This window comes from Macaca nemestrina, chromosome 17 (assembly GCF_043159975.1).
Source record: "Macaca nemestrina isolate mMacNem1 chromosome 17, mMacNem.hap1, whole genome shotgun sequence".
Classification (NCBI taxonomy): domain Eukaryota; kingdom Metazoa; phylum Chordata; class Mammalia; order Primates; family Cercopithecidae; genus Macaca; species Macaca nemestrina.
This window is the reverse complement of record NC_092141.1, coordinates 70525762-70551818: the sequence shown is the minus strand read 5'-3', so window position 1 is coordinate 70551818 and position 26057 is coordinate 70525762. Positions and strand designations below refer to the sequence as shown.

At 43.1% G+C, this 26057-nt stretch overlaps 1 protein-coding gene across 16 annotated transcripts in view; it reads right to left on the bottom strand.

Annotated features, from left to right (window-relative positions):
- The window catches only part of LOC105469580 (leucine-rich repeat-containing protein 37A3-like), a 200424-nt gene that overhangs the window by 71174 nt on the left and 103193 nt on the right, over positions 1 to 26057 (bottom strand). For 2 of the 16 annotated variants that reach the window (XR_011615924.1, XR_011615923.1), the window contains exons 8-10: positions 22672 to 22787; positions 18922 to 20738; positions 18232 to 18336 (exon numbers count right to left, since the gene is read on the bottom strand). The exons of 12 other annotated variants lie outside the window; for them this stretch is intronic. Coding sequence is in view for 1 of the 4 variants with exons in the window: in XM_071083363.1 (XP_070939464.1) it covers positions 12603 to 12654; positions 12760 to 12899; positions 12978 to 13032; positions 14745 to 14794; positions 18232 to 18336; positions 18922 to 20738; positions 22672 to 22787 (2335 nt within the window). In the remaining 3 variants the exon portion in view is untranslated. Of the gene's footprint in view, positions 1 to 12358; positions 12655 to 12759; positions 12900 to 12977; positions 13033 to 14744; positions 14795 to 18231; positions 18337 to 18921; positions 20739 to 22671; positions 22788 to 26057 lie in introns of those variants that run through there. 2 more of the 16 variants (XM_071083363.1, XR_011615922.1) reach the window with 2 other exon arrangements.

Here is a 26057-nt window from a genome sequence, read left to right as displayed (position 1 = left end):
CCCGGCTATTTTTTTGTATTTTTTAGTAGAGACGGGGTTTCACTGTGTTAGCCAGGATGGTCTCGATCTCCTGACCTCGTGATCTGCCGGTCTCGGCCTCCCAAAGTGCTGGGATTACAGGCTTGAGCCACCGCGCCCGGCCAGAAGTTTATTTTTAGAAGAAATTTTTCTAAGTAGAGATGGTTTCTAAAACCTGGTAGGTTAATTCTTTGTTTAGTTTTGAAATATTCATGCAAAGTGTAGAATATACGTGTTTATAGAATATGCATATTTAGTATAGATCAGATACATAATAAGTTTTCACTCTTTAATGTTTTTCTCTCTGCTGAACACTTTGGGTCTATTTTTCTTGTTTTTGTTGTTGTTGTTTGTTTTGTTTTTGTTTCTTGAAACAGAGTCTCGCTCTGTCACCCATGCTGGAGTGGCATGATCTCAGCTCACTGCAGCCTCCGCCTCCCGGGTTCAAGCAATTCTCATGTCTCAGCCTCCCAAGTAGCTGGGATTATAGGCGTGCACCATCATGCCTGGCTAATTTTTGTATTATTGGTGGAGATGAGGTTTCACCATGTTGGCCAGGCTGGTCTCAAACTTCTAGCCTCAAGTGATTCACCTGCCTCGGCCTCGTGAAGTGCTGGGATTACAGGTGTCAGCCATTGTGCCTGGGTCATATTTTTGGTCTGTTTTCCTTATGGCTATGATTGCCATAGTTTTTTGGACCTAAAACTGGTATGAATGTGTGTATATATATGTGTATGTGTGTATATACATATACACATATATATAAGAGAGTTTAGCAAGATAGACTCTTTGAAATTTGAATCTTCATAGAAAATCAGAGAACTATGGTCATCCAACCTGTGCTTTTCAACCAATTTAAATGGTCTAAACTTAGTAGGCAATTAAAAAAATTTTTTTGTTTGATTTTCATTAAATGGTGTTGGGAAAGTAGGGAGGATATACAATGATTTGGTTGAGAAAAGCTATAGGATATAGCTATGTTTGAAAGACAGCTGGACATGGTGGCTCACACGTGTAATCCTTGCACTTTGAGATGGTTGGATCCCTTGAGGTCAGGAGTTTGAGACCAGCCTGGCCAACATGGTGAAACCCCACCTCAACTAAAAATGCAAAAATTAGCTGGGCCTGGTGGCATAAGCCTGTAATCCCAGCTACTGGGGAGGCTGAAACAGGAGAATCACTTGAACTCGGGAAGTAGAGGTTGCAGTGAGCTGAGATCATGCCATTGCACTCCAGCCTGGGCAACCAGAGTGAAACCCCATCTCAAAACAAAACAAATAATCTTATGGGACTATTGTCATACATGTGATCTGTCCTTGAACAGAATGTCATGTGGCACTGAACTATATGTGTATTATTATTTTAAGATAAAATCATTAATAAAGTTTTTTTTTAAAGTTGCAGTTAAATCAGTTCCTCAGAAAGGTATGTGTGTGTATGTATACATATATGTAAAGAAGGAAGTTTTTTTTTCTTCTTCTTCAGAGGACTATGGATGGGTTCTTTTATATTTTTCTGATTTTGGTAGATATGGGGTCTCCCTATGTTGCCCAGGCTGGTCTTAAGCTCCTGGGCTCAAGCAGTCCTAGCACCTCAGCCTCCCAAAACGCTGGGATTACAGGCATGAGCCACAACACCCGGCCAAGGGTTATTTTTATTCATCATCAAGATTTAAAGATTGAGTATCAAAAGTGGAACAACCCTACCCCAATCCTGGCTTTTCATGTTAGCCATTATATACCAGAATTGCACCTAGTAATCTATACATATATATGTGGTTTTGTAGCTAAGGTGTGTTAGGTTTTCTTTTCTATCTCCAGGATAAACATTTTTTAGTCTTTTTGTCTATTATAGCACATGAGACTTCTATGTTTAGGATACAACTGATACTAAGTCTGATTCCTAAATTAACCTATTTCTTCCCAATACCACTTAAATAATATTTTTTACGCCAGTTCTTTAGGAAACTTCTGGCTAGGTTTTGTGTGTATCATTCAATTTTAATAAAAACTTTGATCTAAATTTCGAGTACCCCAGCAGTTTACTTTTCTTACATCTTTGTCCCCTTTCATCTCTCTATTGAATAATTAGCGACCATGTGCTGTGGCTCACACCTGTAATCCCAACACTTTGGGAGGCTGTGGCGGGCGGATCACTTGAGTCCAGGACTTCGAGAACAGCCTGGCCAACATGGTGAAATCCTGTCTCCACTAAAATATAAAAATTAGCCAGCATGGTGGTGTGCACCTGTAATCCCACCTACTCGGGAGGCTGAGGCATGAGAATCACTTGAACCCAGGAGGTGGAGGTTGCAGTGAGTTGAGATTGTTGTCCAGCCTGGGCAACAGAGCCAGATTCTAAAAAAAAAAAAAAAAAAAAAATCTAAAGAGGCAGCAATACTGTTCTGATAATCCCCAGATTTTTCCAAGTATAAATTTTCCCAGGAATATTGTCCAGATTCCATATGTAAGCGTTTACACACCTGATTTACAAAGAAACATAAAATTTCCTTTTCATTAAGGAAACAGATCCTCCACAAACAGATCTTGAGTGGGGAGGGGAGGAAAAAGACCTACCACCTCTACTTTGTTTTTAAAAAAAGAAAAACTCTCATCTGAGAACACACCAAATGGTGAATGATGCCAGTGTAGCCGGGGGTGGGGGGCCCGGGGACCCTGGGATGGGGAACCACAGTGGCTTCCGCAGAGGTTTCAGCAGTGGCATCCGGGGCCGGGGTCGCAGCCGTGGATGGGGCCGGGGTTGAGGCCACGGAGCTCATGGAGGCAAGGCTGAGGATAAGGAGTAGATTCCCATCACCAAGCTGGACCGCCTGGTCGAGGACATGAAGATCAAGTCCCTGGAAGAGATCTGTCTCTTCTCCCCGCCCATCAAGGAATCTGAGATCGTTGACTTTTTCCTGGGGGCCTCTCTCAAGGACAAGGTTTTGAAGATTATGCAGAAGCAGACCCGCGCCGGCCAGGGCACCAGGTTCGAGGCGTTTGTTGCCATCGAGGACTACAATGGCCACATCGGTCTGGGTGTTAAATGCTCGGAGGAGGTGGCCACTGCCATCTGTGGGGCCATCATCATCCTGGCCAAGCTCTCCATTGTCCCCGTGCGGAGAGGTTACTGGGGAATGAGATTGGCAAGCCCCACACCGTCACTTGCAAGGTGACAGGCCACTGCAGCTCTGTGCTGGTGCGCCTCATCCCTGCCCCCACGGGCAATGGCATCTTCTCGGCACCAGTGCCCAAGAAGCTGCTCATGATGGCTGCTATCAATGACGGTTATACCCCAGCCAGGGGCTGCACTGCCACCCTGGGCAACTTCGCCAAGGCCACCTTTGATGCCATCTCTAAGACCTACAACTACCTGACCCCGGACCTCTGGAAGGAGACTATTCACCAAGTCTCCCTGTCAGGAATTCACTAACGACCTCCTCAAGACCCACACCAGAGTCTCTGTGCAGAGGATCCAGGCTCCGGCTGTGGCTACAACATAGCGTATTTATACAAGAAAAATAAAGTGAATTAAGCCTGAAAAAAAAAAACTGATCATTTATGCTATATTTAAAGCATTTAAATCACTTTCAGAATTACCACTGGGAATGTTACGTTAAAAATTAAGGCCAAGTGTGGTGGGTCACGTCTGTAATTCCAGCATTTTGGGAGGCTGTGGTGGGCAGATCACTTGAGCTTATGAGTTTGAGACCTGCCTGGGCAACATGGCAAAACCCCATCTCTACAAAAAATACAAAAAGGCCAGGTGTGGTGGCTCACACCTGTAATCCCAGCATTTTGGAAGGCCAAGACAGGTAAATCACCTGAGCTCATGAGTTCAAGACCCACCTGGGCATCATGGCAAAACCTGGTCTCTAAAAGCAAAAATTAGCTGGATGTGGTAGTATACACATGTAGTCCCAGCTGCTCAGGAGGCTGAAGTCGGAGGATGGCTTTAGCCTGGGAAATACGGGTTGCAGTAAGCCAGCCTGTATGATACAGCCAGACCTTGTTCCAAAAAGAGAAAATAATAATACTGAAGAATTTGAATGTTTTTCATATCTCCCTTAATAACTCTAATATCTGACAGGAAGTTTAAAGTAATAGTAGTATTCAAGAAGGCAACGATAGTTTATTTTGTAAGCATTTCTTTTGATTCATGTTCTATTTGCTTTCACTTGATTTGGAGATTAGTAGATAGGAGAAATTGGTAATTTAGAGAAGCATCACGAAGAGTGCTCTCCGAACTTCTGTAACTTTTACCTAATTTTTTATACTAAAAGTTTATGATAAAAGTTTTGAGGTTTGTAGCTTATTTAATCTACTTGTTTCTCTCCACAGCAAGACAGATCGGCTTGCCAAAGGATCAGAATGTTATCAAAAGAGCCTTAGTTTAAATCCTTTCCTCTGGTCTCCTTTTGAATCATTATGTGAAATAGGTAGGTGGGTGGGGTTTTTTCCCGCTACTTAATTTTTGGAGAGCAATACAGATCATCTACCCCCAAGAAAAATATTTTTCCAAGTTAAAATTGAAAATAAAAAATAAGTTAGAATCATAGGTATGTTTCAAGAATCATATAGCTGAAAATTACACAAAGATTAAATGCAGTAGATTTTCTGTTTAGCCCATCTACTTTCAAGTATCTGGTGTCCTCTAGAATGGGTTATATTGTGTGTTTAACACTAGCAAAAATAGCTTTCTGAATAAGATAATTAATAGAATTTCTAATGCAATTAATAGAATGCCTGGAGCAGAAACTTACAAGACCTGAACAGTATAGGGAGAGAATTTCTCAATACATTTGAGATACATGAAGGACCATTTTTCAACATTGTTGTATTTATATTTATATATATAGAGAGAGAGAAGGGCTTCAACCTTCACTGTAAAATGTAATGGGTTTTAATTCTTCAACTTCATCTCCTACTTTGAGAAAAATGAGATCTACTTATTTTCAGCTTTAAAACAAACACAGAAATCTGCATTTTTCTGTGATTTGTTATGTTTAAAATTAGGGTTCTTGTAGTTTATTTTCTAAATTTACAGCTTTATCTTACTAGTAAACTTTTATGATACATTGATAGATGGGCTTTTAGGGAGTAAATTTGATTAGCAGAAGTGGACAGGAGAATTTAAAATTTTGGATAAGGCCTATTTCCTGACTTATGCATACCTGAAAAAAATGTAATCCTCACTTCTTCAGAGACAAACTTTTTTTTTTTTGTCTTCACAGGTGAAAAGCCAGATCTTGACCAAACATTTAAATTCACATCTTTACAGAACTTTAGCAACTGTCTGCCCAACTCTTGCACAACACAAGTACCTAATCATAGTTTATCTCACAGACAGCCTGAGACAGTTCTTACGGAAACACCCCAGGACACAATTGTAAGTGTCTTATATTCTAGTGTTCAAAATGTTATGAAAACTACAAAGAATGATCTGAACTAAATAATATATTGTGAATGACTTGGTAGAAATTTTCTGTTTCAGGAATTAAACAGATTGAATTTAGCCTCCCAAGTGGCTGGGATTACAGGCACTGGCCATCATGCCCAGCTAATTTTTGTATTTTTGGTAGAGACGGGGTTTCACCATGTTGGCCAGGATGATCTCGATCTCTTGACCTCGTGATCCGCCTGCCCCGGCCTGCCAAAGTGCTGGGATTACATGTGTGAGCCACCACGCCCGACCACATGACTGACCTTTACAGCATGGCCAGCCCCCGTCCAGAAACTACCTAGGAGTTACTTCATTAGCATAAATTCAGGCAGGGTCCCAGGAGCTCACAATGAATAACAAAGACTTCCCTGTCACTTGAGGAATTCCAAGAACTTAGTAGATCTCAGGAGCCTGGGGCGTGGACCAGACAGATTCTTTATTATATAACACTCAAACACCTACACTGAGCAGTTTCAACTGAAGAGTCCAGGGAAGCCCTCTGCAGATCTCCCCTCTTCGTAGCCCGTTCTTCTCTCTGGTGCTCTGCCTTCAAATTCTGGCTGCTTTGACTTTTCTCAAATCCTCAACATTTTCTTTTCAACACACTGGGACCACCGAGCTCTATTTGCATTCTTTTTTCCTGCACGGTGGCCCTAGAGCTGTCCTCAGAAATGTTTTGCCTATTGTCCAGTGTCTGAAAACCATTGTTCCATATATTTGGTTCAGTTTGTAGTTATCTGAAATGGGAGAATAAATGTATTCCATGTTACTCTGTCATGACTGGCAGAAGTCTGTTCTTTCTGTTTAGAAAGTTTTTTTAGAGATGATTAGAATGGCGTAGTACTTTTAGCTAAATCATCCAAGAAAGCTTGTGTGTCATTTTCTCCATATAAAGGGAAATCTAATTTTGAACTTTGGAAGCCTTTCATTATCAAACTCCTAGCTTATCAGATGCAGATTAAAAGGATTCTTGTGTATGTGAGACATAGACACACATGCATATATAGAGGTATATATGCATATTATATATGTACATATCATAAAAGATGAAAATATATATCTCTTTTTATTTTCTGAAATTCTTTGACCCAGACTCAGGTAGCTAGTAGGATTTCCCATAAATTATAAAGTTTAGATACTTTAGTCCATAAGTTTACCCACTGTCAATTCTCGATTGTTTCAGATTTTAGGTTTGCTTGCTCCTAAGACTGCTTTATATCTCGGGGTTTGCCTTTAAAGTGAAAATGTACAGAGGCTCCTTTTGCTCTGAACAGAATAAACCTTTGTTGTAGCTATTTGAATTTACAGGGAGATAACTTCTCAAGTATCAATTGTTCTAGTGGTATTTATTTGTTGACAAATACCCCACATTTAGACTGTCTTTGCCCAACTGTCTTTTCATTTTTCTCCAATCTGTTATAGTTGCAAATGAAGGATAAAAATAATTGATTTATAGATGTGTTTATCATTTATTGATCCAGAATTTTATGAGGATTATTTTTAGTTCAAATTAACAATTTCAGAGAGAGTGAAGATCTGTGTTATATTCTTTACTATTTTGTAGTAACAAGTCATTTTATTTTTATTTTTTATATGAAGGAAAGTTTATTAAGGAGTACTGACTTATGATCATAAGCTGAAGTCCCACAAGAGGCCGTCTGCAAGCTGAGAAGCAGGAAAGCCAGTCTGAGTTCCTCATTTTTAAATACTGTGTTTTCATGGAGAAACCACGAAAAGAACTGATGTAGAGTACTTACATAATTAATGTATGTTTTAAAAATATACCCAAATTGAGACAATGGTTAATGGTCATAAATCAAGTAAAATATTAATGTCTTCCTTTATAGTTTTTTTTAGTACACCACCTCAGGTATTGAGCCCCACTATTACATCTCCCCCAAGCGCACTGCCTCGAAGAAGTTCACGACTCTTTACTAGTGACAGCTCCACAACCAAGGTAAAGACTTCTGTATGTCACGTTTTCTTAATGCTTCCCCTGCTGAAATTTCTGTTCATTGATGACTCCATTCCTAATAAGTTAATAAAGAGACTATTTTGAATTTAAAATGTTTTAATTTAAAGGGCCATCTATTTTTGTGAAGTTAATTAGTCCTTTAGTAAATATTATATAATATTCTTTTCTAATTAAATTTTTTTTCTCAAGTTAAAAATGACATAGGAATAATCTTGAAATGGCAAAATTATAGTAATGGACAACAGATCAGTGGTTATTAGGAGTTAGGCCTCTAGGGAGGATGTTACTATTAAATCATGGCACAAAAGAATTTCGTTGTGGTGGTACAACAGTGATTGTGGTGGCTGATTACACAGATCCATTCACGTGATAAAATTTTATACAACTATGCGCATACACACACGGATTTATATAAAAACTGATGAAATCCATATAAGGTCTTTAGTTGATAATATCGTACTAATTTCAGTTTTCTGGATATGATGATATACTATGGTTGTGTCAGATGTTATTTGCGGAAGAGTGAGTCTAAAATTATTTGAAAATAAAAGTTAAAAAAAACCAGACCTGGTAGACACAGTGGCTCACGCCTGTAATCCTATCACTTTGGGAGGCCAAGGTCGGCTGATCACTTGAGGTTAGGAGTTCGAGACCAGCCTGGTCAACATAGCAAGACCACAGATCTAAAAAAAAAAAATTTGGTATGTGTAAAGGAGGTAGAAGTCATCATTTCCTCCCTCATAGCAGCAGGCGTGCAGGCTCTGGTAGTCAGCTGGACTCCATACTCCCCCACCAGTCACCAGCCTGGGGACCGTGGGGCTGCGAGGACCTCAGCAGCGGTTTCCCAAGTTTCCTGACTTCTTCCACCCTCTGGAAATCAGCTGTGATCAAGCAGCCTGAAAGCCAGGGGTGCAACCTCCTCCTCCCCAACCTTCACCACCTCTAGCCCCTCCAGTGATAAGCACTAATTGCCTATATACAACCCTTTTTTGTTTGAAATAGCTAGGGTAATTTCTGTTTTCCTATCTGGGGTAGTGTAACATAAGAAGAAATATATATATGGTCTCTGCCCCCAGTTCCTAACACAAAGCTCCTAAGACCCTTAGAAATTCCTGAATGATGGGGGTGCTAGGAGCATTGTCTTTTTTTTTTTTTTTTAATTTATCATTTTTCTTTTCTCCCAGGTGTTTTTCCTTTTTTTTTTTAAACTTTTATTTTCGGTTATGGGATACATGTGCACGTTCGTTATATAGGTAAACTTGTGTCACAGCAGTTTGTTATACAGATTATTTCGTTACCCAGGTACTAAGACTAGTACCCAGTAGTTTTCTCTGCTCCTCTCCCTCCTCCCACCCTCCACCCTCAGGTACGGCCTAGTGTGTGTTGGTCCCTTCTTTGTATTTGAGTTCTCATCATTTTGTTCCCACTTGTAAGAACATGCAGTGTTTGGTTTTCTGTTCCTGTCTTAATTTGCTGAGGATAATGGCCTCCAGCTCCATCCGTGTTCCTGTGAAAGACATGATCTTGCTGTTTTTTATGGTTGCACATCTTTTATTCTAACATTTGGTCCTTGAACCTGGTTCCTGACACAGAGCTCCTAAATCCCTTGGAATATTCTGGGTGATAGAAGCATCCTTTGTTCTCATGAGGTGACTCTTGGTGGGCTCTTTATTTGGGTCTGGTCACCAGAAAGATCTAACTATGGGTGGAAGCTTTGTGCTTTCAGCCCCATTCCCCAGCCTCTGGAGTAGGGAATGGAGCTGGAGCTCAATCATGACTATGTGATAAAGTCTCCAGAAAATTCTTTGAAAGGCAGGCCTTGGAGAGCTTCCGGGTTGGCGAACGCATCCATGTGCCGGGAGGGTGGTGCACCCCAACTCCACAAGGACCTTTCCAGACCTCACCCTGTGTATCTCTTCATCTGGCTGTTCATTTGTGTCCTTTAAAATATCCTTTGTAATAAATCAGCAATAGTAAGTAAACTGTTTTCCTGGGTTCCATGAGCTGTTCTAGCAAATGTTCAAACCTGAGGAGGGAGCTGTTGGGACCTCGTTTATAGCCAGCTGGTCAGATGCATAGGTGATGCTTGGCCTTGCACCTGGGGTCTGATGTGGGGGCGGTCCTGTGTGACTGAGCCCTTAACCTGTGGAGTCTGGTGTTCACTCTGCTTAGGGCTTCTCTGCCTTTGTAGTGTCCTGTCTAGAAGGCCTTTCCTTCCTCTTGTCAGCTCAGAAAACTTTTCTTCCACTTCCCTTCTTCTAAGCCATCCTTTACATCTACTCCTTTCCAGCCAACCAAGAGAAGAACCAGGGCTGGCTCCACTGCCACCGTGCCGTCCCACACTGTCTCCTCAGGATGTATTCAGATGTCCGGCCCTCCCCCGAGTCTAGGAGCCCTTTGAGGAAAGGGATGCTGTCCTAGTCAACTCTTTCCCAGCACCAGGCACAGCGTCTGGCACGTTCCATCTTTTTCATGGACTCTCCCCAGGTGGCCTGACCTTCCCTTCTCTGAACCGCTGCATTTCCTGTCTGCATCATGTTTGCTCTAATCAGATATCGCCTTATTTCATCATCTTTTAAAAAATATTTTATTTTTCTAGTAGGTTTCATTGGAATCTGAATTTTCATTCATTTAGTAGCTGTTGGCCTTGTGTCTACCTCTCTGGCACTCAGGTCTCATTTAAGAGCTGGCCCACTGAGCTGTGATTTGACATCAGTGAGATGGAGACTGAGTTAGCCCAGGCAGTCATGTTTTCTTCAACCCCGGCGCCCCTCCCCCTCCCAGGCTACAGGCAGGGATGGGCACCAGCCTGGGAGAGACAGTTTATGCACAGTTCGGTCCAGCAGAAAACTCTGGACTTAGACAAAACTGCTCAATAGAGTAAAAACTGGGTAAAGTAGAATCTTATTTTGGGAGTTTTTAGAAATATGGTGGGGTAGCATTTGGGAATAATAAGAATTGTAGCTGGCATGGTGGTACACGCCTGTAGACCCCCAGCTACTCTGGAGGCTGAGGTAGGATCTTTTGAGCCCAAGAGCTTGAGGCTGCAGTGAGCTATGAATGTACCACTACAGTCCAGCCTGGGTGACAGATCAAGACCCTCTCTGAAAAAAAAAAAAAATACATTTGAGATTCATAAATTTTTTTGGTTATATAAAAAAATTATAAGCATCAAAGTGTGAAATTATGTAAATATGCCAAAATAGGAACCTGGAAGTGCTTGGAATCTAGACTTCGGGAGCCCAGCACTGCATGGATCTCTAGTCTTGGCTTTTTTTTTTTTTTTTTTTTTTGAGATGAACTCTCATTCTGTTACCCAGGCTGGTGTGCAGTGGCCCAATCTGAGCTCACTGCAACCTCTGCCTCCCAGATTCAAGCAATTCTCCCTCCCTCAGCTTCCTGAGTAACTGGGATTACAGGCGTGCATCACCACCTCCAGCTAATTTTTGTATTTTTTTAGTAGAGACAGGGTTTTTCCATGTTGTCCAGGGTGGTGTTGAACCCCTGACCTCAGGTGGTTCACCTGCCTCAGCCTCCCAAAGTGCTGGGATTACAGGCATGAGCCACTGCACCCGGCCTGTCAGATGATGATTTTTTTTTTTTTTTTTTTTTGGAGACAGTCTCGCTGTGTTGCCCAGGCTGGAGTGCAGTGGCGTGATCTTGGCTCACTGCAAGCTCTACCTCCCGGGTTCACGCCATTCTCCTGCCTCAGCCTCCCGAGTAGCTGGGACTACAGGCTCCTGCCACCATGCCCGGCTAAGTTTTTTTTTGTATTTTTAGTAGAGACAGGGTTTCACCGTGTTAGCCAGGATGGTCTCCATCTCCTGACCTTGTGATCCGACCGACCACCTCGGCCTCCCCAAGTGTCAGGTGATTTAAAAACTATTCTTCCATGAATTGCTGGGCTAATTGATATGACTGTAAAATGCCTAACCCAGGGTTTAGCATCAAGTAAGCAAATTGTAACTGTTAGCTGCTGCTCTGCCTATGACTATTTAGTCTTGTGCTTTAAACTCAAATATTTGTTGGCCCACTGAAGTCACTACACAGAGAAAGATGCTTTTCATTCTCAGTAAAGAACTTTGGGAGATAACTGGGGCAGGCAGCTAGACAACAGGTGTCTTTTGTCCAGCATCAGCAAACTCATTGGAACTGATGGGTGGCTCACTTTGCTTAGAACCCCTACTAGCACGCACACGGGGCTGCTTCCCAGTCACACTGCTCCTGGGAAGGTGGGGGGCAGCTGTTCTGCAGTTAGCGCCGTTCTTTACCTCCTGTTACCAACCGCCTGAGTTCATCTGTGTTCAGTTAGGTAGATTACCAATTCCTGTTCATTCAGATTTTCTTCTGCTCACTAATGTGTTTAATGTTCCCTAACCTACCAAATGTGATTAGTGACTTTTTCTTTGAAGGTGGACTGGAGGAATCCTTGCGCCTTCTGCAGCATTCTACTGCCGTTGTGGAACAGTGCGGCTATGGATGTGCATCAGCGGGGGATGGGGAGAGGCTGGGGCAGTACATGTGAATGGAGAGGTAGCCCCACCCAGTGTGTTTTCTGAAATACAGTCCCGCAGAGGGCAGTCTTGGGAAATTACTGCTCTCACATACTCTTCCTGACCCTACCCCTCCAGCATCTCCCTGCTATCCAAGGGTTGGGATTTTTAAAAAGAAAAACAAATTTTTAAAAAACCAAGTGAATCTTTTGCCATCTTGTAAGGGTGAAAAGCTCCCACCAAGTCTGGATGAACATTCATGCGTGGGCTTGAGGGCTTGGGAAAAAGACGGGGCTTGGCCCCACAGTGCAGGCAGGCCCCGTGATCCCATGAGAGAGGCCAGGAGGTGGGAGGTTGCCTGTGGGCAGGAGGTCAAGTATGTGGTATTTTATGACTGGTGCTTGATGAACCAAGGGAGAGGGCACCGAGAACAAGAGAACAACAGTATTTAATTGTAAAATCTCCACCCCTGAGGATATGTTTTCAGGTCTGGGTGACTAGTAAGACTGGGAAACAAGGGAGGGAACGACGGCGCTGTGCTTCCTCTGCCCGCTGCCTCTGTGGATGCGTGGACCGCTGGCTTCAGTCCTGCTTTTCTTTCTGATGGCCCTTGTTGTTTATGCTACGTATTTTTGCAGGAGGCCTGAGGCGGGCTGGGGTCACTCTTTCTTCTCCTATGACTGGGCTTCACTCTCCTCCCCCATCTCTGTTGGGGCTTCGCTGTCCCTGGGGTAAGAGTAACAATGCCAAGGTTTTGATTCTTGAAAGGAGCAATTAAGCTTCTCACCCCCTCCTCATTTTAGTTGGGAACTGTGAGGGCCCCTCATTTACCCAGGTTCCCTGCTGAGGATCTCCTCCTCATTAGATGACTTCTTGTGCAGCTTCTCTGCCTGGTTATTTACTCTTGTGGCACTGAGAGGTTTGCACATATCTTTAAGCCACAGCGGCTGTCTGAATGAGAAAGCTCCATCCTAGAAGATAGAAAGGGAAGTATTAATTTTGCATGTCCTGTGCTTTCCCTGGCCACAGCAATGAATCCTCCAAAGTACCTGAGTCTCACTTGGCGAACAGCATCTCCTACATGGCAGAAATCTGAAAATGCCCCTGGGGAGACACATGCACAAGATAGTGAGTGATGCTGCCATTTCCCACGTCTCTCACAATGTACTTCTCTGGTCTTATTAGGACTAAATGAGTACCTCAGTCCATAATCACAGTGAGAAGAACCACCGCAGACCACATACCTGGGGTCCTGAAAATAATCCCATGTATGTGGGACTTTCAGAAATTCTCCATGTCTGTTCAGAAGGGCCCCACAATATACCGGGAGGACTTTGTATGCGGCTCAGCATGGAGCATCGGCAGGATGTTCAGTCCCAGTCACCCCCTTGGCCAAGTGCCCTCGTGCAGAGAACAAATTGCACAGCCATGCTGGGCAGAAGCATTTTATATCAGTCCCCTTCAGACTTAGTCTCACAGGCATCGTTTGATGGGGGGTGGGAGATGAAGTGGTTCTTTTCTTTCTAGATACTTTATTCTATAAGTTGATCACCTCAAGCAAATGCCTGAGTGCAGGTAGCCAAGTTATCTATCTCACAGTCTTCATATGGCTGGCTGTCGCTGGTGAGTGAGTGAGCTGTGAAATCAGTTTAAAGGACAACATATTCTTTTTGAATCTGAATAAAATAGGAAAAGCCAGAGTGCACTGTGTGACCATGGGGCAACTCTCCCTTTTTCTTTCTCAGTTTTCCTGTCATAATATGACGAAATACTGTCTAAGGTCTCTCGTAGTTAAAATTCCTTTTTTTTGTTTTTTTGCTTGAGACAGTTTTGCTCTTGTTCCCCAGGCTGGGTGCAATGGTGCGATCTTGGCTCACTGCAACCTCCGCCTCCTGGGTTCAAGCAATTCTCCTGCCTCAGCCTCCTGAGTAGCTGGGATTACAGGTCTGCGCCACCACACCCAGCTAATTTGTATTTTCAGTGGAGATTAGTAGAGATGGGGTTTCACCATGTTGATGAGGCTGGTCTCGAACTCCTAACCTCAAGTGATCCACCTCGGCCTCCCAAACTGCTGGGATTACAGGTGTGAGCCATCCTGCCTGGCCTTTCTAGTTAAAATTCTGTGAGGTTTGCATAAAAGGAATAGAGTGGGGCCCAAAAATCAGTAAGATGAGAAAATAGTGTTTCCTCACTTCTAGGATCCAGGCAAAAAAAAAAAAAGAAATAAAAAAGAGAAAGTAGTGTTTCCTGCCACTTTCGAGGAAGGACTCACATATTCTACCTTCCATCAGCTTTGAAGGAGACGAGTGCCCTCACTCCCACACCCGGTGGCCTTCCTTACCCCTTCCCCAGAGCCTCCAAGAAGACCCTGGCCTGGCCTGATGCCCACCGTCAGCAGGAACAGGCACCAAAACCTTTCCCCTTCCTGTCCCTCCCCACAGGGCTGGGGACAACAGATGTGTCCTTGTTAGTTCCATCCAGCTCAGCTTTTGGCTGGGGAGCTAATTTCACTGGAGCCAGGCTAAGCATGAGGGTAACTAAGTATTTGTCCTGTCTTGGGCAGTTTCCTCACTGAAAAATGAGGGCAGAGTTCTAAGCTCTCCTCTAATTCTAAAATTCTAATTAAAACGTCGTGAGACTAGTGACGGCACATGCCTGTAATCCCAGCTACTCGGGAGGCTGAGGCAGGAGAATCGCTTGAACCTGGGAAGTGGAGGTTGTGGTGAGCTGAGATCGCGCCACTGCACTCCAGCCTGGCAACAAGAGGGAAACTCTGTCTCAAAAGAAAAAAAAAAAATCACCTAACTAATATTTACCTTGAGAATCCTTCTTCATCTTCTTGTGATGACTTTCGGTGAGAATAAATCTGTTTTGGAAGAAAACGCAATAAAGATTATCTATCACAACAACCATCATCTCCAAATCTGTATTCATTCCTTTTATTCATTTTAAGTCTCATCTGCCTGAGGAGATAACTTGTTTGAAGACAGGAATCGTATGCTGTTTAACAGAGCTTTGATTCTTCCACAGTTCAGTCATCCTTGCTATCTTGCGGTGGACTGGTTCTAGGATACCGCCGCCACACCATACCAGAATCTGTGCATGCTCAATCCCTTATAATGGTGCAGTATTTGCATGTAACCAACACACATCCCCACATATACTTTATTTACTTAGCAACAGGATTGCCCTCTGTTGCTCAGGCTGGAGTGCAGTGTCACGACCGCAGCTCACTGCAGCCTCAATCTCCTAGGCTCCAGTGATCCGCACACCTCAGCCACTTGAGTAGCTGGGACTACAGATGCATACCACCACACCTGGTTTTTTTTTTATTTATTTTTTATTTTTAATAAAGACAAGGTCTCACTATGCTTCCCAGGTTGGCCTCCCAAAGTGTTGAGATTACAAGTGTGATCCACCATGCCTTGCCCCACGTACTTTAAGTCATCACTAATAAAATGTATAGATACTGTACAGTGGTGATAGTTGTTATATTGTAGTTTGTATTTGTATTTGTTTTTGTTTTTTTTCTTCTTCACATATTCAGCCTCATCTAGTTGAATCTGAAGATGTGGACCTGCTGATGAAGAGGCTGACTGTATCTAACTTAGGGTCTTGCATTCAGCTGACACTTAATACATTTTATTGACTGTTTTAGATAACATTCAACAGATAATTCCTAATAAAAACTCTTAAAAGTAGGAGAAAAAGGAAACCTGAGTCCTTTCTCTCTCTGAAGTGGCAGGAAAACTAGCCTGGGCAACACAGCAAGACCTTGTCTCTACAGACACATTTTTTAAATTAGCTGCCTGACTGTAGTCCCAGCCACTCAGAGGACAAGGATTCCTTAAGTCCAGGAGTTTGAGGTTACAGTGAGCTAGATCCCACCACCGCTTTCCACCCTGGGTGACAACAAGGTCCTGAGAAGGAAAAAAAGAAAAAAAAAAGGAAAAGAAAAAGGAAAGCGGAAAGGAAGGAGAGAGTAGAAGCATTGGAAAGGAAGAGACAACACTATCATAATTATTTGCATATTAAATGATAAATATTAGCCAAAGAAGCCTAAGAGAATGAACTAAGATTTTACTGGAAGTAGTGAGAATTCAGTACAGTGGCTAAATACAAAATCAAGAGAGCAGCACACAAACCTCAAACACTTTTCCCATATACCACCAATAACTAATTAGAAAATGGAAGAAAGATCCCACTTACAATGGCAATACAAATGTCTGAAGTATTTAGGAACAAAAACACAAAAGATGTGTAAGATCTGTATATGGAAACACTAAAGCTCTTCTGAAAGACATTAACAAGAAATGAATACAAGACATGAGATAGCATGTTCCTAGAATGTCGTACAGTTGTCAATTCTCAAATTAATCTACAAATTTAATGTAATCCTATTCAAATCCCAAGATAGTTTTTGGTGGCAGCTGTTTGTGAGACAGGGTCTCGCTGTTGCCCAGGCTAGAGTGCAGTGGTATGACCACAGATCACTGCATTCTAGACCTCCCAGGCTCAAGCAATCCTCCCACTTCAGCCTCTGAAGTCTCTCATGTGGTGTCCAAGAAATGGGGACAAATCTCACAAAGGGACTAGGCTCAGGAGGGCTGGAATATTCAGGGAAGATGTCAAGAAGAAAGATGAACCTGAGTTGGCTTTTGAGAGAGTCACAGGATTCCCACAGGCAGAGTGAAATAAGGGCATTTTAGATGGACAAATGCACAAAAGCAGAAATGCGGATGGTGTGACTGGGGTATGGTGAGGGGCTGCTCTGGCTGGAATGGAGGGCTGCCACAATAATGGAAATGGTAAATGAGGCAAGTAAGGTTGGATTGGTAGCATAGTGTCAAGGTTGCCAGTTTATTAAATCACTTCCAATATGCTAGCACTGGCCTGTTGGGAAAAGTAATACATCATGTAATCGAACAAAAGGCGAACAGAGGCAAGCTCCAGGAATGGGCACTGTGAACAGGACTCGCCCCAGAGTAGCCAGATGTAGGCTTTAGATACGTTGATGCAGGTTGAGCATCTCTGATCCAAGGGGGAATGTCTCACATGGTCTCCAAGAAATGGTGACACATCTCACAGAGGGCCTAGGCTCAGGAGGGCTCGAGTATGAGACATTCCCCCTCCCCTGTGAACTTAAAAATGTGGCCAACAATTTTTTTAAAAGATGGCTACCCTGTAGTGCTTTAACTGGACCTATTTAGACAACACGTTACACACTGGAAAAGGATGATACTGTGTGAACCTAATAAGTCTACAAGACAATACTTCTCTCTTTTGGCTGTCTCCTTCCTCTCCAGGGTGATGACAACTCCGTGAGGATGGAGATTATACGTCTCTCATCATTTCAGCAACAAGGAAATAAATTAGTGGCAGAGTAAGGGTGACTTGGTGAGACATCGTTTTGGGTGGGAGAAATTTTGCTATTATACCAACTTCTTTTTTTTTTTTGACACGGAGTCTTGCTCTGTCGCCCAGGCTGGAGTGCAGTGGCACGATCTCAGCTCACTGTAAGCTCCGCCTCCCGGGTCTACGCCATTCTCCTGCCTCAGCTTCCTGCCTAGCTGGGACTACAGGCGCCCACCACCTCGCCCGGCTAGTTTTTTGTATTTTTTTGATAGAGACGGGGTTTCACCCTGTTAGCCAGGCTGGTCTCGATCTTCTGACCTCATCCGCCCGTCTCGGCCTCCCAAAGTGCTGGGATTACAGGCTTGAGCCACCGCGCCAGGCCATACGAACTTCTTAAAATAGTCTAGTGGGATTAACTTGGTTTCAATTCACAGAGATCTCCTGGAAGCGAGGATCCTTTAAAATCCTGGAATATACACTACAGTAAAAGAACAAAGCAGGCCGGGCGTGGTGGCTCACGCCTGTAATCCCAACACTTTGGGAGGCCGAGGCGGGCGGATCACGAGGTCAGGAGATCGACACCATCCGGGCTAACATGGTGAAACCCCGTCTCTACTAAAAATGCAAAAAAAAATTAGCTGGGCGAGGTGGCGGGCACCTGTAGTCCCAGCTACTCGGGAGGCTGAGGCAGGAGAATGGCATGAACCCGGGAGGCGGAGCTTGCAGTGAGCCGAGATCACGCCACTGCACTCCAGCCTGGGCAACTGAGCGAGACTCCATCTCAAAAAAAAAAAAAAAAGAACAAAGCGTACCTCAGCCTTAACTGACTGAAGAAGAATGTCAAGTAGCAGCAGGTGGGAAAGTGGCTTTGGTTTTGAGTTTGTGGGCTCTGAATCCACACAAAGACAAGACTGCATTCTGAAAACCTGAATTAATTGTTGTCCTCACCTCAATGAGGCAGAAAATTATAATCAAAGTCGTGAGTATTTCGGTCACAAATAATGCCAAGATGAGTTTGTTGTTATAGCCATATCCTGGAACTTCTTTTGTGAGCTAAAAAAAAAAAAAAGAAAACAATTAAAAAACAAAAAACAAAACAAAACAGAATGAGAGCTAACTATTCAAAACCCCAGTATTCCAGGTGAGTAGCTTAGTTTCTTTTTTTATTTTTTTGAGAGTCTCACTCTGTCACCTAGTCTGGAGTACAGTGGTGCGAACACAGTTCACTAGACTCGACCTCCCTGGGCTCAGGTGATCCTCCCACCTCAACCTCCCGAGTAGCTGGGACTACAGGCACTTGTCATCACCCCAGCTAATTTTTTAATTTTTGTGGAGACAGGGTTTCACTGTGTTGGCCAACCTGGTCTCAAACTCCTGACCTCAAGTGATCCACCCACCTTGGCCTCCCAAAGTGCTGGGATTACAGGCGTGAGCCACCCCACCTCACCTACAATTCATCTTGTGCACTAATCTATTTCACCCTCTACATGAGCAAAGTAGGAGATCACCGTCATGGCTGAAGTTACATGACCAGGACAAGCTATGGCCTGGGAGTCCCAGGTTCTCCTGTGTGGGCACTTTACTGGCATACACTAAATGATGGCAAATCTGGGTCTCATGTTTCTGTGTGGTCCTCACCTCACTCAACCTCTGCTCTTTCTGCTCATTCTGGGCTTCCGTGCTCTCATTGATATAGTTCTCAGTTTTCCACTGTTCCGTATCCCATTCTGCCTTGGATGCCTTTACATCCTGCTGCTCACTGAGAAGCTTCATCAGGAGGCCTGTCCTGGAGATGAGCTTGGCACAGGTCACTTGCACACGGGTGTCAGAGCAGTCCATTTTCAAGGTCCGGATAACGTGAGAAATAAGCCTTCTCACATTGTTGTTGGGGATGAGGGACCGTAGCTGCTCGGTTAGCTGATTTTCAAACTGATCACCTGGAGACGAGAGCAACGGGTAATTGAAGCTTTCGGGCTCGGAGGACAGGTCAGTGCCCAAGTTGTTGTATTCCCATTGTGTCTGATTAGTTCGTTTAACAGCTGGCCCTAAGTTGAACGCAGTCCCAGCGGAATCTGCCTCAGGAGGAGGATTGTAGGTTGTGTTTTCAGAGATGGTGCCTTCCGGCATAGTAGTGTTTTCCATAAAAATGTTTTCTTCAAAGACATTTCTTGCAGTTGTGTCTTTTACATTAGTGTTTTCTGTAAAACGTTCTGAAGGAGCAAATCCTTCCAGAAAAGGATTTTCCTGAGGACTTGGGTCTCCTAATGATGAAAAAGCCCCGTGTGAAGGGGAATTTATGAGGCTCTTCGCTGCAGAGAATGGCGGCCTGTTTGCGAGCATCAGTCTATCGAGGTAACTTTTCTTTCTGAACTTTTGACTCTTTTTGGCCTTGAGTGTTCTGTGGGCCACGCGGGAGCGAGTTTTATGATAGCGGTATTTTTTTCGGGAATGTACGATTGGTTTGGCAGCCTTCATACTTTTAACTCTAGCCTTTGCGTTTTCTAAAATGAAAATGGCGTGGGTTAAGTCTTTCGATCTGTCTCTGACCTCAGGTAGGGCTTTTGCAGGGGTGGAGGCAGAAGGCTCGCCCATGGAGAAGGGTTTCAGCACAGAAGACACTGCTGCGTTAAGCTCTTGGGTGAACGAAGGCTTGGTGTAGACGGTGTTTCCCACTAACTTCTCACGCCCCTGCTCTGTGTGAGGCTGTTCCAGCTCCCTTGAGACCGGGCTCCCGAGCCTTTTTTCTTGGGCAGTGCTCTCCACAAATGCCTGCGCACCCTCTTCCCTCCTGGTGCTCTGCTTTCCCACCTCTTTGAAGTGCCTTTTCTGGATGCTCCTTGGGCCCGTGAGGACTCTGTTCACTCTCTGCAGGTTGTTGCCTACACTTGGAATCTTTGCCAGGCTGTTTTCCTGTGGTTGGACAGTTTCTAATTTCTTTTCAAATATTTGGCGTTTAAATTTGTTACCTAGAAGGCTGGTCTGCATAAGCATGGCAGTTTTTTCTTCCCTTTTAACTTCATTGATTTTTTCCTGTATTTCTGCATCTAACATATTTTCCAGTAAGTACAGCTTTCTCAATTTATTTTCATAAATTTCGTAAGTTGAGTTGTCCGATGCAGGTTGAAGAGAGGGGCTCTTTATATTGTTTTTCAAAGTACCCAGGGGCCTATCTCCATCTTGCACATTTGAAGAAAGCTGTTTAATGAACGGTAACAACATTGATTTCACATCTAGATTCACCGCTGAGAAATAAGGCAAGATGTAACTTAGTGCACTGATAACTTCATTCTCGTCATTGGTGTCTAGCTGCTCACTCCCAAAGCCTGACAAGTTGATGCCACTCCTGTCTGAGGGCACCTCCGGCTCAATAGTCAGCTCAGTGCTCGTGTGCTTCCACCGGGCTTGTAACACCTTCATGAACGCTCCTTCTGGATTCCCTACAGACAGTTCTTCAGCTGTGAAAAAAGAAGAGACTGTTTTGATCATGAAAGATGATGGGACGGCATGCATCAGTCCACAGCTGTATGTCCCCAGTCACACGGAGTAGGAGTCAGCAAACATTCGAGTGCCATTCAGAGAGGAGAAACACACACCCAATCCTAAACCTATGAAATGGCAACAACAAAAGGAGAAAAGACATCTTTTGAAAACATGGCCACCTACTTGGAACATTCCATAGTGTGACACAGAGTAAGTCTGCTTAGGATTATTCCGTTGATCCCCAGGGGCCAGTTGCCCTGTGCTCAGTCAAAGCCCAAGGTGGAAGACAAGTGCTTCCCTGATGAGCTGGCCTCTCTGCAGACTGCTCCGTACCCTGTGCTGTCCTGCCTCATATGCAGAGAGAGTACAAGGCTCCCTCTCTCCTCGTGCTCAGTGTGCCTGTGTTCTTGCTACCATCACAGCTGAATGCAGTGAAAGGCGGTCCTCTGAGAGGAGCAGGGTGGAGATGCTAAAGCGGAGGATCCCTCCCATTGCTGATAGATCCTCATCTGGCACGTGCTCCACTCACCCACCCCATTCTCTGCTCCCACATATCGCAGCCCCATCACAGAAGACGCGGCATGGAAAAAACACTGTGTCCACCCTAGTTCTTAAATTTGGACACGGATTCAGGGGGTAGGTTAAGAGTTTTTTTAATTTGCCAGATTATATGCCTATGTTGTTGAATGTACAATGAATCTATGGTATGACAGCAGTTTCTGGATAAACATTACTTGAGGTCCTATAATGCAGAAGGGAAAAAGAAACTGTTATCAGATGCCTACTTTGATTTCATTTCATCTCTAATATTCTGGATGGGGAACCATCCAAAGCTTCTGACTGCATGAAGGTCAAGTGTGCCCGTGTGCAGCTGGCTTTCTTTTCCAGAATTAAAAGTATTTTGGGTGGTGACGGTCAGAGGAAGACGATTGTGAGAAAGGAGAAACGGGCTTGAGGAGAACCCAGAATTGGGGGGAGAACCCAGAATTGGGGACAGAAGACCTGGCACTAGGCTACAGCACTCAGCACCTCTGATCTTGTTTTTCCTCAGCTGTAAAAGGAGATTACCAATGCTTTTCTGCCCATCTCTTCAGGAGAAGGGAATAATATAATTGTTTAAAAAAAAAAAAGTTTTGAAAAATAAACAACACTGACTTTATGTAGCCAAGCGTTATTAATCATCCACCTCACATCACTGGTAGATACCTATATTCAAGCTATCTGGACATGAAAGCAGTCACATTTTAGAAGTCATGAAGTTGGTGCTAATAAACCTAATCTACAGAAACACTCCTGAAAGCACTTGCGCATTTGTTCTGTGAATGGAAAGGTTTGAGATTCAGAGCAAGTTCAGCGTTGGATGGTCTAAGCATGGAAAAGCCCTCCATTCCATTAGAAGAGCTAGGCAGCAATTTCTGGTTATGGAACCAGAAACTCTCAGGCTTCAAATAAAACAGCATCACTTGTACTCTTATGAAATTGTAAAAACAAAAAACCAAAACCGGATCTACATCTGTCCTACAAGGCCGAGAGTACTCGAGACCTCATGGATATAAAACCAGCTTACAAACTACATTGCACTGTATGAAGAAATTATCACTGGGGGCAAAGAACCAAGCAGACAGCACAGTACACAGTGTGTGGATGTTACTGTTACTCCCTAGTCTTCCCATTCCTTTGTTTTGGTCCTTTGTGCATATGGAACAGTTCTGTTATTAAATTTTGTAATAATAACTGAGAACCTGACTCTCAGCAAGGGAATAGTTCAGAAATTGAGGGAGTTTAACTCTGAATGAGTAAATAAAAAAGCAATAATATCATAAAATTTTATCATCATTAAACATAAAAAGTTTAAAAACAAATACTTAAAATAATGTAACAATTGATCACCAGGCAATTTGGACTCACAACAACGTATGGTGTTTGTCAGACATGCACTGTTGCAATGCAGCTTGACTGTCTTGACAGCCTCAATGCTGTTTTTAAATTGGCAGAGGCAGCAGGCCATATGGCTAGGTAAGATCCTATAGATGAAAACAGAGAACAAAAAATTAGTGGTAAAGCAGTTACTTGAGTAGGTAGAGGAGGCAGGCCAACACTACCACAGGGGTGGGCAAAAAGGTGTTACTGAAGCCTATGGACTGTAGAGTTGGGTAGGAACCAGAAGGCCAATAGGAAGGAGGGCAAAGGTGCCCAGCCGAACAGTAACCATGGCAGTGAGTATAGTATGCCTAGAATAAAGGTGGTTGGGATTAGAATTGGGTGACACTGATCAGTAGTTTAATTCAGAAGTATTTCTTCCCAACTCAAAAGTCTCACTTTGGGCTGAAAGTACACAGGAAGAAGGTAGACTTCTAAGAAGAGTCTGAGTAAGTCCCCAACTTCTGGAGGCCCTTTCTCAATTCCTTTTGGGAGTGGGAAATACTAGAAATTACTCTGGGCATTAAAAATAGCTTAGTTTAACCTGGATTGTGGGGTTAAAAAATAACAGAGATAGCATTGGCCAAATCTGGACAATCTGACCATTCAAAAGAATAACAACATTAGAAAGTTACAACATCGTTAATATAAAGAAGAATCCATGAAGGGTGATATTCAAAAAGAAAAAGGGGGAGTTCTTCAATGAAATAATGCCAGCTAGTATATGTAGAAGGAATGACAGAATTTTACAAAGTGTCACTTTGCAACCACCAATCTAATAAAAATTCTTTCAGACAAGGATTATCCTTGATGCACATTTGGGTGAAAAGACATTTGAGAACAGGATCTTCACTGAACTCAAAGTACCAACCCACAGATTATTTATTACCAAGCGGGAAATGGTATTATTATTTTTTTTTTAATGAGACAAGGTCTCACTCTTTTGCCCAGGCTAAAATACAGTGGCAAAATTATAACTCATTGAAACCTCAATCCCCCTTGACTTGGGCTCAAGTCATCCTCCAAATTCAGCCCCCTCAGTAGCTGGGAGTATAGGCTTGCACCACCATGCACAGCTAATTTTTTTTTTTTTTTTTTTTTTTTTTTTGTAGTTTTAGTAGTGACAGGGTTTCACCATGTTGCTCAGGCTGGTGTAGAACTCCTGGACTCAAGCAATCCTCCCACCTTGGCCTTCCGCAGTGCTAGGATTACAAGTGTGAGCCACTGCAGCCAGCAAAATAATTACAATGGAGAGATCTGGAAGATCACCTTAATCAAGTGATCAAACTTAGTATTACAGGCCACCTGCGGTTACAAGGCAGGAAGGATACATATGCAGTATTTTTCCCAAAAATGCTGAACTTGAATCTCATCATGAGGAAACCGACAAATCCAGATAGTGGGACAATTTACAGGACAACGATCTTTGACTCTTAAAAAATGCCAATGTCATGAAAGATCAAAGAAAGTAGAGGAATGTTTTAGATGAAAGGAAACGAAGACATGACATGCAGTGCCTGATCTTCAATTGGATTCTGTACTATTCTTTCATCTTTCTGGCATGTTTGAATTTTCTTCAAAATGTAAATTTGGGAAGAAGAGATAACCAAGACAATTGATTAATTTATTGCTATGGCTTATTGGGGGCAGTTTCAGAGAGATAAAGACAATCTCTGTAACTGGAGTAAAAGGTTAATCTCAGGGAGTATAGCATGGTCATTAAGAATACAGATTTCACAGCCAGACTAGGCTTAAATCCCAGCTCCGCTAATAATGTGAATTTGGGCAAATTGCTTAATCTCTGTTCCTCGACCTTGTCATTATAATAGTACCTACCTCTAATGAGTTTTGAGGATTAAATGAATCAATACCTGAAAAATGCCTGGCACACAGTGAGTGCTCAATAGCAGTTAACTACTATAATTATTATGTTGCAGAGGTTGTGGGGGGCCTTTTCTGAGTCCTCCAAAAGGATGGCTTTATTAGGGCCACATTAAGACTGTTGAGACAGAAGAGTGTTTCATGGATACATGAAGTCTATGAGTTGGGGGTAAAATGTATATAGAGTTTTAGATTAAAACTGCATCCAATAAGTTGGCCTGACACATCTTTCAAACCTACAGAGGAATAATCACAAGGGACTGGTATTATTCCTTTGGGTCCAGTGGAAGCCTTTGATCTTCATGTGGACTGGACCCAGAACCGTACCCCAGCATTTTATTATACAGCAACCTTAACTCTGACAGAAAGATGTTTCTTTTGTTTGTTTTGAGGCCGGGTCTCGCTCTGTTACACAGGCTGAGTGCAGCGGTGCAATCTCAGCTCACTGCAGCCCCTGCCTCCTGTGCTCAAGTGATCCTCCCACCTCAGCCTCCTGAGTAGCTAGAACTACAGGTGTGTGCCACCACGCCCGGCTCATTTTTGTATATTTTGTAGAGATGGGGTTTCACCATGTAGTCCAGCCTGGTCTGGAACTCCTGAGCTCAAGCAACCCTCTCTCCTTGGCCTCCCAAAGTGCTGGGATTATAGGCACGAGCCCAAAGGTTTTGTGTTATTTTCCTGCCCCCAACTTTTTATTTTAAACATTTTGTTTTTTTCCTTTAAGCCTTAGGATGGCTGGGAAGCCTTTTTGAATGGTATAATGAACACCTGTATAACTTTCATCTAGAATCAACAGTTGCTAATACTTTGCCACATTTGCTTTCCATGTGTGTATCTCTATACATTTTCTGGACAAGCCATTTGAGAGTCAGTTCCAGACATAATGACCCTTCACCATTAAATACTTCAGTGTGCAGCCCCTAAGAACCAAGGCATTCTCCTACATAACCAGAATACTATTATCACCCAATGGAACTTAATATTATCATTGTCTACTATGTAGCCCATATACACATTTTCACAATGTCCCAGTCATAACATGGCTTAAACAAATTCAGAATCCAGTCAAACATCAGACATTGCACTTAGTGCATGATTCTTTAGTCTCCTTCAATCTAGAACTGTTCCCAGGAATGTTTTAAGTATATTGACAAACCTTTGAGACTGTAAATGACCTGAGGTATATGTTATCCTTACTTGAGAATAATTTTTCAATATGCATTAAAGATCATTACACATGAGCCAAGACTCAAATGCGCTGGCCTACTTACTTTGTATATCAATGTGTAAACTCCTGAAGACTTCCAGTAATGAACTCCCATAAGGCAGTTAGTTCAATGTCTTTATGGCCTCAGTGACAAATGGTTACAGAGAATGAGAGCTTTTTTCCTATCCACTAATGGTCAAGAAAAAAGCAGACAGATCCTCACTGTCTTAGAGAACCAAGTGAGAAAGCTGGTCGATGAAGAGGACTTCATCCAGAGAGGAAGGGA